Here is a 14,696-nt window from a genome sequence, read left to right as displayed (position 1 = left end):
CCAAACCAGTTCAGTGGGGAGGGCCTCAAGAGGGAGCAGGAGCTTGCTGCCAGGTGTCTGTGGGGACAAGGGTCTAACATAGATGCCTCCATTGCCCCCAGCAGGGCTTTCAAATAGAAAAAAAATAGTGTTACAACTGAGATTCCCAAGATGCCTATGATGTTCTTGCTAGTTTACAGAGGAGGTGGTGCCTGGAGGCTGGGAGTACTTCCTCTGGCACTCCCCATTTCTGGCTTTGCCCTTGAGCTGCTCAGTCCAAATTCAGCCCTGGGGGTCTCTGTGCTTCCTTCAAGGTGCTTTCCCTTTAAGGCAGCACCTGCTAAAGCCTCTGAGCACTTTTTGAGACTTCAGCCGAACCCACCTCGATCCCCTTTTTCTCTGGCTGAGCCCTCAGGTCTGGTCTGCTGCCTAGGACCTCAGCTCCCAAGCCTCAGTTCTAGCCCACTTCTTTTGGCATATGCCCAGACCTTGGTCCTAACCCAGCTCACTCCCCTTGCCAGCTTGGCAGGACCTGATGCCCAGAGTACCCAGAGACCCTGTTATGTGGCTCCAGTCCACCCCTACAGCTACAACCCAGTCCTCCAGTCAAACTCAAACACGAAGCACTAACCTAACTGGTCCTCCAGCAGCACCCGGTACCTCTCCTGCATGGCCTGACTCCAAGCTGCAACCAGTTGCACTGGGAGCTCCTTTCTCTGCAATAGCCAGGGTCAGACACACTCTTTCCATGACCAGATGCTGGGTTTACTGAGCTCCTTCTGCTCCTATGACCCCATTTGGTGCTCCTATGGCCCAGGTGCTGTTGATTCAGTCATTAGCAGCCTGCCCTTTTGCAGCCCATGGCTCATGTCACACAGGCAACTCATACCTGCTGGCCCTTTGCCCTCTCTGCAACCTGCCTCAGGCTATGCTCTCCCTTCCTAGTAACAGGGGAGAGGTTTCCTATTACAAAAGCAAAGGGAGACCTGTGGCACTGCCCTGCTTGTCCCTTATGCCAACTGAAGGAGACCCTGGCACGTGCCTATCGTCCATGTGCCAGGCTGCAGTATGCCAGTGCGTCCTATGGTTCTGGTGCCTAGGTTGTAGCTATGTTGGTCTAAGGACATTTGTGGGCAGAAGTGGGCAGAAGTGCAGCCAAAACCTTAGGCAGACAAGGTTCTTTGGGTAAATCCGGTATCTTTTATTAAACCGACTCAAATAGTTGGAAATAAAATTCTTCTTTTCCTAAAAGCTTGCAAAGAAAAATTTTTTTCCAACTAGTTGAGTTGGTCTAAGAAAAGATATCAGATTTACCCAAAGAGCCTTATCTGCCTAAGGTTTTGGCTGCACTTCTGCCCACAACTTTTCTTTTGGTTAGTCCCCATCCATGGCTCCACCAAGTCCAGGGACCTCCCGGTCAACCTTTGCCTGGCGCCGGCCACGTTTGCCATCTGTTAGACAAGGAAGGAGACCCTGGCTGAGGGGTACCTGGGGAACTGTGAGGCTGTTTTCCTGTCTCTCTTCTGCACACACCTTTGGGCATTGTTTCATTGAGCGGCATCCACTGGTACCTTGAACTCATTTGAGAGACAATGGGTTTTGGGAGGTGTCCTCCCTTGAGCTTTCATTATAAACATATGGCCCATGCTCCCATCCCTATTTTCTCATTTGTTGCCCCCCAGAGTCACTTGTTACATGGTCCATGTCCAGGAACTGGGGGGAGCTCATTGTTTCTGTGTGGGTCTAAGGTGACAATTAGGCCTGAAACTGCCTTACAGGTAGATGTCTGGTGGAGAAGAAAAAATCCAGGGGTCCCTCTATACCAGGCAGGGGGCTTTTCCTGTGAGTCCCTGCCATGAAAACAGCTTCCCCACGGGAGATTCAGAGCACCTACATCACATCATTTCTGCTGGTGTGGTTAGGACGGCAGCTCTCCCATTGTAGACACAAGATGTGCCAAAAGAGGGAGGACGTAGCTGCACCGACCAGCTGGATGACATGGGCTGAAGCAAATGCACTCCTCTGTTTGCAAAGCCCTATCCATACCACGGTCTTTTCTGGAGCAGCTGTCAGCTGAGGAGTAGGAAGCTTGACATCCCTACTTGGCACAGCTAAGCTGGCAAATCTAGGTTGTGCAGAATAAGGTTCAGGGTTTTGGGGGCTGGAGGAGGAGGCTAAAGCGCAAGGGGCTGAGGGTGTCATCTTTGTGTCTGCAGCTCCTGGAGGCCTTTGAGGACGTGGCCGTGTATTTCACGCAGAAGGAGTGGGCGCTGCTGGACGATGGAGACAAGGCGCTTTACCGGGACCAGATGCTGAGGAATTACCAAGCCCTCGTTTCCCTGGGTAAAGCTCTGGTACTCGTTTCTCCCCAGCACTCTGCGAGATGATAAATGTCCTGTTTCTCTCTGTTTTTCAACTGCCTTATCCTCGTGAACTTTTAGCTGGTTGTTTAAATCCACGTCCTTGCAATTGCACTGCCATTGTGTAGGCCTCTCATTTCATATTTTCATATCCTCCTTTCTATTGTCCAGCCACCTTTGCTTGCAGCTTTCTCTTGGTGTAACGTCTAGAGCTTCAGCGTTCAGCCATTTTGTTGCAGGATGTTCTCACTTTATCCTCTCAGCACGTCAATAGTATCTCCCATTCGTTGGGCATAAATATTTGCCAGCAACCATTTGGTGGGGATTCTTCCATCTTCTTCACTCTCTTTCCTATTCCGTCCCATCCAAACCCATTTCACAGCCCTAGCGTACACATTTCAGTACAGTCTAATCCCTTTTCTTTTAGTTACTGTCCAGCATAATGTAAGATATGATAGCATCTGCTGCTAGAAATCCTGTTTTTTTCCATTTCCTCATCTGCTCCTCTAGTGAGATTTGAACATGCGATGGACCCCAGGTTCTTCTAAGATGGAGACACCCTTAAGTTTCTTTCTATGAGCATCTCCAGCTTCTTTATCTTCACAGGCACAGATTCTAGCTTTGCTATCTTTACTTGAAGGCCTCTTTTCTTAAGCTCACTGCCACTCTATAAAGATTTCTGGTCCTTCTGCTAAACTGTCTCTGCATTTTGGAAAAGCATCTGCAAACTTCCTATGACCCACAGTGCAGATCATACCATTCTTCTCTAGGAGCACCCATCACTGTGATAAAAAGAAGTGGTCTGAGTGCAGAGCTGTAGTAAAAAAACAAATTTTCACTTCCAGAAGAGTTTTATTGCCGGTGCTTGTTCGGACGTGTGTCAAGAATCTGCTCAAATGCTTTTTTTCTGAATCCAGGTATCCAGGTTGTAGCTGTATTGGTCTAGAGGCAAAAGGAATCAGAACTCATGGTAGAGGTGATATCTCTTATTAAACCAACTCAATTTTTGCAAAAAAACCCCCAACCAAAACAGGATTTTTAATTTTGCAATTAAAGGTTTTTGGGGTGTTTTTTGCAAAAAACGAGTTGGTCTAATAAAAGATATCACATTTACCACGAGTTCTGATTCCTTTTTTTTCTGAATCTCCAAAGTCCACATGTAGCTGTTTATTATTCTTTACAATTTTCTTGAAAGGAGGATTTCTTGCACTCTTTTCTTTCTTAAAAGCAGACTGATTGTGGCTGGTTTTTATGGTCTGCTTGATTTGGGTGTAATAATTTCTCATTCATTTTCACTGAGTGGCTAGGTAACTTTGTTTCCATGTTACTGAAGCATTGGTAATTACTACCTTTCCCTTTGAACAAAAATTATATTATATTTAGTCAACATTCATTTCAAATCTTTTACGCTGTATGGATTTCTATACTAAGTACAGTAACCACCATTTGCCTTCATCTCTTAATGCAAATGCTTTTGTAGAAGAGCCATTCTCTTGTACCCATCTCCTAATGCTTCCTAATCCATCTTCTAATGCTTCCACAAGCTGGCTATATTTCTAAAACTGACGTTTACCTATTTTTTTTTCAGTTTATTTACTATTCTCATGATTTTCACTGTGCTGTCAGCTAGAATTTCATCTTCATTTACAGTCTCAGTCAATGAAAATGTTCTCTGGGAGATCCTCCTTTCAATAAATTCTCAAATTATATTTTTCAGGCATGCAAGATTTGTTTTAGATCCTGTGTTAATCTCCTTTACCCATCACTAATAGCATTGGGTGCATGGTTATTCAAGTCCATTATGCATTGTGGATTTTAGGTAGGTTATCAATTTTTTTTTTAATTTTCTCTATTTTTTTTCAGTTCTTCTACGAGTCATTCAGTGCTGCTTCTCTCTGCTACCTTTTTTAAATACCTCTTCTCTTTTCTGCATGCAGGATTTGATCCAAATCTACTTTTGTCACTCTATAAGTTATTGTTTCTTTCATAGAGTCATAGAAAAGGGAAGGGACGGCCATGCAACCATATCTAGTTCAAGCCCCTGCTTGAGGCAGAATCCTCCTGCAAGTGAGTTATATAGCCCGATGGCCTCTGCAGGCAAGGTTTTGCTCGCTCTGGAGCTCCTTACCTAGTTGTCTCAGGTAATTCAGTCCTTAGTCCACAAAAAAGCCAACAAATGAACAAAATGAATCCCTCCTTCCCTGTCCCAAGCACTCAAAGAAGGGTCCTTCTGGCTCTGCCTCTTTGCATAGTAGCTTGGCTTGCTTCCTCCTCTCTCTACTTACTCTTCTGGAAACTTTGTAAAGCATCTAATGGGTCACTCACTTCCTTTGCAAATGGGCTTTCTCAACAGAAGTGATTGTTCCCTCTAAAGGGATAGACCCCAACCTGTTACACATATCTCCCCTCCGAAGTGCAATCGCTGACCCACTCTTCTATATCTAGTCCTCCTCCTTCCTGCAAGAAGAAGTCCTCATTGACTCGTGCAGTTCCTGGCTGATGGCGTATGTCAGAAGAGTAGGGCTGTAGTGGCAGGTACCAGTGCATCCATTTGGGATTGGCTTATCGTATCACATGTAACCATGTTAAGAGGGCATGGTCCATATGAAGAGCTAAAGGGGTCTTGAGGAGGTAATATCAACCACATACTTTATCAATCCTTCTCAATTACTGAGTATTTTTGCTCTCAGAGGTGGAGCTTTCTGCTCATGGACTGAAATGGGTATTCTTCATTCTCAAAGTCCTGAGAAAAGAGATCCAAGGCCTTGCTCCAAGGCATCTGTTTGTAGAACAAATCGGCAACTGAAATGCAGACCATGCAGCTCCAGGTGAGCATACAGTATTTTCTCTATGTCCCCAGAAACATCAGGACTTGCTGGAGACTACTTTGCTTCTCTGGGTGCTGTTTTGCACAGCGTATCTATTAGGAGGGCTGCAACTGCCAAGAGCTGTGGGATAAAGTTAGTGATTGCTTGCCAATCCCAAGAAGGTCTTAGTTGCCTTTGTGTCTTGAATATGGCAGACTCTACAAATGTCAGTGAGAGGCTTAATCTCCCCATTGCCTAGCGCACATCCCAAATATGTGGTTTTCCTACAGCTGAGCAGGCATTTTGTGGGATTTGCTATGGGACCTGCAGATATATATACACACACAACACAGATCTATAGCTATATCTATATCGATATAGATATATAGAGCTATAGATATCTATAGCTCTATATATCTATGTATATATATCTATATATATCTATTTATCTATGTATATATATCTATATCTATATCTATCTATATCTGTAGATATAGATAGAGATATAGAGATATCTATAGAAATCTGTCTATATTTATATATACCTATACCTATATCTCTATCGATAGATAGATAGATAGATAGATAGATAGATAGATAGATAGATAGATAGATAGATAGATAGATAGATAGATATCAATGTTGGATTTGACACAAGGATAGTAGCAGATGCCCCTTGCTCCTGAGTCCTATGAGTTGACAGTACTCAAAAATACCTTCAGATCTGCACCAGTTTAGGATCTTCCCCTTTGGTCTCCATAATACCCCTGCCACATTTCAGTGTCTAATAGATAAGATACTATGGCCATACCAGGAGTATGGGGTGATTTATCTTGAAGTTGTGGTGGTATTCACTGGTACATGGAAGGGACTTCTCCAGTGGGTTAGGGCAATGCTACAGCAACTTTGGGATGTAGCATTGCCCTATCCCATAGATAGATAGATAGATAGATAGATAGATAGATAGATAGATAGATAGATAGATAGATAGATAGATAGATAGATAGATAGATAGATAGATAGATACCACTATTATAATGCATTGACCCAGGGTATTGAGTAGGAATAAAATTTTAACTCTGCATTCAGCTTACAGAATTCAATACAAAACCTGATCATCTTTCCCATTTTGGGAACCAACATGATCAGGCTGAACCATTCACTGATTGATTCCTCAGTCAACTCATACATAGGATATTCTGCACTTCCTTCTTTATCATCTCCCATAGTCATTTGGGTAGTTGGGAGAACCCCTTTTGGATGGGAAATTTTGGTTTCAGGATGATTTTAAAATTAATCAGGGTGGTCTTCCAGGGCCAAGTTGTAAACACATCTGGAAATTCCTTCCACAGGGCTTTTGCCTCCTTTCAAGCTGTGGACAAGCTTTCGGTCAAAACAAACTTGCTGGTCAGGAGTTGAATTGTCTTTTCCATAATTCTGGTATTTGCTGGTAAAGCAATTGAGGCATTCAGTACTTCCTGGGCTCATCAGGGCTTCTTGGGCTCATCAGGGTTTCAGAAGATTGACATAATTATATATATGAAAAAAATCCTTCCCAAATGCATTTGGCATCTATAATTCTATTATTATAAGCAGACTGCCAGTTGACTGTGTTACATAGCCCTAGCATTTGGATAGCATATAATAGGTTCTGTTATAATCTCACATTTCATCTTTCCCCTGATATTCTCATTCTTTATAACATCTCTGGGACTAGCCCAAAGTCACCCCCTGTGATCACGCGCTTATCAGGTGGACAAGCTGCTATGATTGCCCCTATAGTTGTTATAACAGTATCCTTCTGCGGGCAGTGTTGATATGAATTACCTTCTGTCCCCTATACAGATGTTCATTATCATCAGTTTATCATTGACTCTTTTTAATTTTCAAGACTTGTCATTGCAAACCTTCCTGAAGAACAACCCCATGTCCTCCTCTTTGCCTGGAATTACATCCATGAGCATATTCATGGTCTCTGTCTTCAAGTCAGGATCTTCAAGATATATAAAAGCTTTCTCTTTCTTGTTTCTAGTACATCAGAGCACACTTTCCCAGTTGCTTCTGTGAGTTTTATATACTTTTGTCTGGTTGAGGCTTTATAGTTCATATGACTATCCTTCTGCTTAGGGCCATCACCTGTTGAAGGGTTTTGCTGGTAGTGCCTTCTTTTTCATCCTCAATGTACACCTTACGTTTTCCTGTAACTTGCCATGCGAATGCTTGAGTTTGTTGGCTTGTTCCCCAAATCCCAACTGGGCACTAAATGGGCAATAACCACCCTTTGCACACTCCCCTAAACAGGATATCGAGGTCCCACACCAGCCTTGATCAACCGCATCCAACAAGGGGAGATGGAGCTCTGGGTCTGTGATGATAAGGACTATGGAGAAAAGTCGTCATTGGAAGGCCTTTTCCCAGGTGAGAGTTGACTATTCCCCTCCCCAACTCTTTGCTGAGACCTTCTTGGTTCCTAGGATGAGTGGATGAGCTTGAAACCCTCAACCCTTCCCTGAGCTGTTGCCTCAAAGTCCTGGCCACAAACAGCTTGCCCTGATGTGTGTTGTACAAGCAGATGTGTGTTGCCACTTCCTGCAGTTCAGTTATTTGGAAAGAGGAAACTGTTCCCTTCTTCCCTAGCAAGGGCTTTTGCAGCACAAAATCCAACTTCAACTCTTTGGCAATGTCTGCAACATCTCCTCTCTTTATCCTGCGTCCCAGGCACCTTGGCAAGGAGCTGTGTCACAGCAGGGGTTGGGGGTCTGCCCAAAAGGAAGTCACGAAATGTTAGGGTCAAAGCCTAGCGCGCTGTCTCAGTTAGATGTACAAATCATGCATCTCTGGGACACCGTGAGCTGGGATTTCCATGTTCTCCCAACATTGTAAGAGTTTATACCCCAGCTGGAGCTGGCCATATATCTATAATACCCTCAGGCAGGTTTGAATTGCCCCATTGCATTTAGCTTGATCAGCAGACGCTCTGGGAGGGTTGTTAAAGACGGGGCTATAGAGAGATTGGCACTCTGCTACCCATTGGTGCTGGTCCTATTCTTTAATTGCAGTAGGAACTGCCCTATGTAACAGGGTTTCACGGGGGAAGAAATGTAGCGTCCCATCAGTGTTAAGTGTCTATCCACAGTTGGAATTTACATTTTTTGTATGCTTAGGAGGATATTGTTTCCAGCAAAATTGCCCACTTTCTGCTTCATTTTGCGGGGGACACAAATATTACAAACTGAGCCCCAAGACCCAGAGTCAACTTGGACTTGCACCCCTTGTTCTCCCCGAGTAGCCAAGGCCCAGCCACGCTCTTAGGCCTGTCTCAACACAGGGCAGTGTCAGTGATCTCCCTTTGGCAGCTGGACAGGAACTAATTTCTGGTCTCTTTTCTCCACCCAGCCGGTGCTGGGATGGTGAGCAGAGCTGAGCAGCAGTCTCTTGAAGAAGGGCCTGCAAACCTGAACCTGATTCGAGCCACAAACCAGCTACCTTCCCAAGAGGGGCAGAGAGCACCTGCAGCCCGAATGATCCCTGTGTGTAGGGAAGGATTTGAGGGGCAGAGAGACTTGAAGACCCAGGAGGGAAGAGCTGACAGCGGGGCTGACTCGTATGAATGCGGAGAGTGCGGCGAGAGCTTTGGGAGCAAACAGGAGCTCAGGGGGCATGGCATAGCACACAAGAAGGAGCACCTCTGCAATGAGGGACGGAAGAGGTACCGCCCTAAATACTGGGTCAACAGGCACCAGCGAGCACACGTGGGGGAGCACCCCCGCCTCTGCTCTGAGAGTAGGAAGACCTTTGTTTCTCTCCAAGACTTGCGAGTCCACCAGCGCGTGCATACGGGAGAGAAGCCGTACCACTGCACCGAGTGCTGGCAGAGCTTCACCAGGCGGGATTACCTTCGAGCGCACCTGCGGGTACACACAGGGGAGAAGCCTTTCTTGTGCACCCAGTGCGGGAAGAGCTTCACTGAAAGCTCACTGCTTACAAAGCACCAGCGCATCCACGTGAGGGAGAAGCCCTTCTCCTGCACGCAGTGTGGGAAGAGATTCACCCACCGCTCAACGCTCAGAAATCACCTGCGGGTGCACACGGGGGAGAACCTCTACCACTGCCCCGAGTGCGAGAAGAGCTTCACCCGGTGGGATCACCTCCAAGCACACATGTGCGTGCACACGGGGGAGAAGCCGTTCTCGTGCACCCAGTGTGGGAAGAGCTTCACCCAGAACTCAGCACTCACGCAGCACCAGCGCGTGCACACGGGGGAGAAGCCATTTTCTTGCAGCCAGTGTGGGAAGAGCTTTGCCAGGCGGTATTACCTCCACGTGCACATGCACGTGCACACAGAAGAGAAGCCCTATGACTGCACTAAGTACAGGAAGAGTTTCACCAAGCAGTATCACCTCCAGGGCCACCTGCACGTGCACCCGGGGGAGAAGTCATTCTCCTGCAGCCAGTGCGGAAAGAGCTTCACCCGAAACTCAACGCTCACCAAGCACCTGCGCGTGCACACCGGGGAGAAGCCATTTTCTTGCACCCACTGTGGGAAGAGCTTCAGCAGGCAGGACCATCTCCAGAGCCACCTGCGCGTGCACACGGGGGAGAAGCCGTTCTCTTGCACCCAGTGCGGGAAAAGCTTCACCGAGAGATCTACGCTCACGCAGCATCTGCGCGTGCACACGGGGGAGAAGCCCTTCTCCTGCAAGGAATGTGGGAAGAGCTTCACCCGGAGCTCGACGCTCACCGCCCACCAGCGTGTGCACACGGGGGAAAAGCCGTACCGCTGTGCCCAGTGTGGGAAGTGTTTCCATACGAGCTCCACCCTGACCAAGCACCATCAAAGCCACAGGGACCAGGCACTTGCATTCAACAGGGACAGCTTCTGCCAGCTCCTGTCTCATCCTCCTTCTGCCGTGGAGAGCGGGGTCCTACACCTGTACTGGAATGCCCCCAGGTATCCCTCCTTCAACGAGGAGTGTCCCAATTGGCCTGTCGTAGTACCTTGTTGTAGCAGCTGGGACAGAGAAGACAACAGGGTCAGGACTAAATGATGGAGAACAACTGGCAGAGGAGATAAAATCCAGGGGTCAACCCCCCCCCCCCCCACCTTAAAACAAAGTTCCCCTGAAAACTTGATTCATCTCGTCCCAGGCTACCATGAGTACACACACCAAGGGGATCTCTCACTGTTTCTTCCTCTAGTATCTTAGGACATTATTATTTCGATCCATTTTTTACCTGCCTAGTTTACCGCATCAAGTTCCACATCAACCGAGCCGGTCTCTCCCGACTGGATCGTTTTGGATGAGACACTCATTAAAGATAATAAAGGGAATATCCGTGCATTAATTCTCCTCAATCATTCATTTCTTTTCTTGTTACCTTCCAGGACAGACTTGGCCATGGAGGTAACTTTACTTTGGGGTGGAGTTCAGGAATTAACCCATTCTTACCCTTTTATTGGAGACCTAGCCTCTGGCTCAGAAAATGGGAACCCAAGCTCAGGGTCCCTCCTCCTTCCTCGATTCAACCTAAACTGGATGCAGTTCTGCAGAGAGGCCCTTCTCCCATGCCCCAGCCTTTCCCCAGTCTCCTCAACACCTCTGCAACTCAGCCCTATCTGTAGGCTCAGGTCAAATGTAGCGGCTTCTTAACCTGGCAAGGGAAATCCTATGTATCTGTGTCCAAGAAGGCAGTTTTCCTGAACCGCTTCACAGGAGAATTGCTCTTCTGGCGTGGTTCAGTACCCGGCTTTAAGCCCAATTTATGGAAATGAGAGTCTCCTCCTTTGCTTGCTCCGAGAGTCTTATGTCTGAGGGCAAGCAAAACTCGGGGGCATCCGAACACCAAGCCTCCGGGCTTGGGCCTGCAAGTAGGATGCCCGCCAAAGTTATGGAAACATCTGAAGCCCCAAGTGTGGGTGGAGGAAGTTTGCCAGGAGTACGGCCACGTACGGTTCTGGACTCTTGCATACGGAATTAATTTGAGCTAATTTGGCCGCAGATACAAAAAAATAGATCAGTCTGTAGGTTCTAGCTAGGATGAGACCCATGCCACCTGGGTGTGTGAGACCAAGCCCATGGCTCACAGCACTTTGCTGTCTCCATGGCCCTGCCAGTGATCTCCAGCTGGCTCTGCTCCTCTGGGGACTTTTCCCTCCGTAAAGGCAAAAGTGCAAGCCTCAGGGAAGTGCAGCGAGGCAGGCCATGTCCCCAGTGCCAGCTGGCAGGGTCTGGTCAGCTGAAACAGTGCAAGAAGTGCCCTGGGGTCAGGGCAGCCAGATCTTTCCAGAGTCCAAGTCAGCATGGGTGTCAGGCTCAAGACCACCCTTGTCCTCTGGGTCGCAGCTGTCCATTCCAGCTCCTAGCTTTGCTCTGCCCTGGATTAAAATTGACCCATCCCATCCCAGGGTTGAAAAGCTTACAAACCACGCGGGGAAACTGAGGCACGCACAGAATTCGGTTCTGCCGTATACTCTGAGGTGCAGGGGCCGGTACATAGTGCGCCGGGCCAGAGGGTGATGACGAGGTGCTGCATGGAGGAGACATCCCTTTGTAATGTGGGAGCTGATACACGCTGAGGACAGGGCAGTGATGGGCAAGGACAGGGTCAGTGCCTTGCCCCTCTGCAGAATTTATTCGTTCCCTTTCCCCCCTGTAATAAACCCTGTTCAGTTGAATATTGCTTGTGATTAAGGAAGTTTCGTCACATTAGGATACCCAGTGAAAATTTACTTTCCCAGGTGTCTACATGGGGATTAAGCCACATTTGGAAAGTTAGTGTTAAACACTTACACTTGAACATGACCCTTGGCACTTCCATCCAGTGCCTGGCAGAAGGGTTACATGTCAAATAGGGAGTAGCATGCAGTGCATAAGGTTTCGACTCCATCTAAGGTTTTGTCTACAAGACAGTGGCCATGTCTACATGCATTGACGATGCGTAGGGGGTGAATGCGGGTGCACGTTCACCCCCTGAGCTTGGCGGTGCACCGACGTTGCTGGTGGTCACCGCTTGCTACCCCCTTGCCTCTCCGCTGACACTGCTGGTGACATGTGCGGGCAGTCTCCAATCGCCGCTAGCTGCCGCTGACACTACTGGCAGCATCTGCAGGTGGTCCCTGACCACCGTTTGGTGCTCATCACCTTGCCCTGTCCGTGCCACTGAGCCGCCTGCGGGAGCTCCCTGCTCACCACCGCCATGCCCCTGCTGCCAACGTTGCTGCCACTACCTGCAGGCAGCCACTGTGTGCCCCCAGCCCCCAGGGGCACACAGCGTTCATGTCTACATGTTCATTAATGCACCTTAGATACTGCACATTTAGTTTAGTACTTGCTTATTAAAGTGCTAACTGAATGTACAGTAAATAGGGTTACTGCACAGTAGTGCTGGTGCAGTTATTTTGTGACGTTTACTGCACATTAGCCTAATAGCACTGTGCAGTAGGCTATTAGCATGGTTTGTAACCCTCACACTCCTGTTCAGTGTTATTAAGCTAATGCACAGTAAACCTCTCATGTAGATGCAGCCAGTTACAGCACTTTAGTTACACTGGGATACATAGTACCTAAAGCGGACACAATAGTGTAAGAGTGATATTATAGCTATGGTAGTCCAGAAATTCTGTGAGAGGCAAGGATTTTGTAGGGTGATATCTTTTATTGGACCAACTATGTAGTTGGAATAAAGTTAGAAAAAACTTTTAGACTTTCTTCCATGTGTTTCTGATGATAGGAAGTTAGGCACACGTGAAGCACAGCATAGGGGCTGAGAGAAATTCTCAGGTGTACCAGACACACCCCTAGCAAAAGAAAAGCAGTGGATTGACTTGAGGATTAAGGCCTAGCAAAAGGGGGAAATGGGGCTCAGTCTTATCTTCCTTGTATAGAAAGAATTCAGGGGTTGGATAAATTATAATGGGCCGTAAATCCAATACCAGTGTTTAGTCCTTTATGGGAGGTGATAATAGTAATGACACTGGGGATCTGCTGGAAAATTAAGCATTTCTTGCCAAAGCAAGGCTCTCTTCCACTTGGTGCCTATGTGGCAGTGGAGAGTTTGCTTCTAATACTGAGTTGTGCAAGGTTGGGGGACTGTTTGAAAGCCAGGAGAAAAGAGGCTAGGAATATTTCTCTCAAGGTCTGATATGTGTCCAGCATAGGCTGTAGTTGTTTGATGGTTTTTCTGCTTGGTTCCAGTGTGACCACTGGGAGTGTGGGCACGCATCCATTTAAAGTTGTTTTATGCACATACAGTCACTGTATTGCTGTCTGGAAATGGGATAGATCGATTTTTATTAGTCATCTTCGCCCGGATAGTCACACTGACTGTAGTGTCACCTCATACTAGTGCAGTAATACTAGCACAAGTTGTAAGTGTAATCTAGGCCCAAGTCAAACTGTTTAGCAGAAACTGCCCGTTTCCACACTGCATTGCTGAGGCATATTTGTTCATTGCTCAAATTCAGCTGAGAGTTGACACCAACATTTGTTCACATCAGGGACGCTTGTAAACTCTGTGAAGACTATTGGGTCAAGTCACATTTTTTCTCAAGCTCCTTGCCGGGCGATCTGAATCGCATGCTGTTCGTTTTGCTTCTTGCCTGTATGCCTCCACAAGCTACTGTGTCTTATACAGCCATAGAAAATGAGGGTGGGGAGGGATCTCGGGGGCTCACATCTAGTCCGACCCACTACACAAAGCAGAGCCATCACCAGCTATCTCACCCTAGCCAATATTTTATCTAGCCAGGACTTAAAGCTCCAAGGATAGAGATCCCACATCCTCTCTGGGTAACCTGTTCCAGTTCTTTACTGTCCTCCTATCGAGAGAATTGCTCCTAAGATCTAGCCTAAACTTCCCTTGCTGCAACTTGAGACCACTACCCCTTGTTTAGTCATCTGTCACCACTAAGAATAGTCCCGCTCCATCCTCTTTGTTGACCAGAGGTGGGGAAAGAGCCAGAGAGAAGGGGAGCCCTTCTGGGACCCAGAAAGGGGGTCAGACTGAGCCATTAAATAATAGACACACAAGGGGAGCATCTACATGTGCCATCAGGGGGCAGCAATACACTGCAGAGCTTATTGCTTTGCAATATATTGCTGTCTGGAAGCTCCCTGGCATGCATCTGCACATGCGCCCATACTAGAGCTCGTTAAGCCGGGCCACAGCAGCCCCAGCTAGCAGCCTGCCAGCTGCTCCAGCTGGGCTCAGTATACTGCAGAGGGGCTGACTGAGGCATAAGGGTGCATCAATGTGGGGCTGGACAGCAGGCAGCCCCTGCACTGAAGCTGCCTTGTGCCCCCACCAGCTGGTCAGCATCTGCACATGTGGCACTGCACATAAAAACCCCCTCCTCAGCAGGGTAGGACTTGTATTTGCATGCACCCTAATAGGGGCACATGTGTAGACACTAAGACACTTACTGTGCAGTTCATTAGCCAACAGCACGGCATAGACATGCCCAAGTAGAACAAAACTGAGAGATGGAAGTGCCTGATCCTTCCCTTTTCTCCTGGTTTGTTTGTTTTTTTGGCAGGATAAAACATCATCT

General features: G+C 47.4%; 1 protein-coding gene across 1 annotated transcript in view; it reads left to right on the top strand.

Moving 5' to 3' along the window:
• LOC102568015 (uncharacterized) overlaps nt 1-14,696 on the top strand; it is a 35,620-nt gene that overhangs the window by 5,929 nt on the left and 14,995 nt on the right. The window contains exons 5-8 of the mRNA XM_059731307.1: nt 2,196-2,322; nt 7,448-7,564; nt 8,543-10,193; nt 10,533-10,551. Of these exons, the coding sequence (XP_059587290.1) occupies nt 2,196-2,322; nt 7,448-7,564; nt 8,543-10,193; nt 10,533-10,551 (1,914 nt within the window). The remainder of the gene's footprint in view (nt 1-2,195; nt 2,323-7,447; nt 7,565-8,542; nt 10,194-10,532; nt 10,552-14,696) is intronic.

The sequence above is a fragment of the Alligator mississippiensis genome, chromosome 7 (genome assembly GCF_030867095.1).
Source record: "Alligator mississippiensis isolate rAllMis1 chromosome 7, rAllMis1, whole genome shotgun sequence".
Classification (NCBI taxonomy): domain Eukaryota; kingdom Metazoa; phylum Chordata; order Crocodylia; family Alligatoridae; genus Alligator; species Alligator mississippiensis.
The sequence above is the reverse complement of the archived record's forward strand: the minus strand, read 5'-3'. Positions and strand labels throughout refer to the sequence as shown.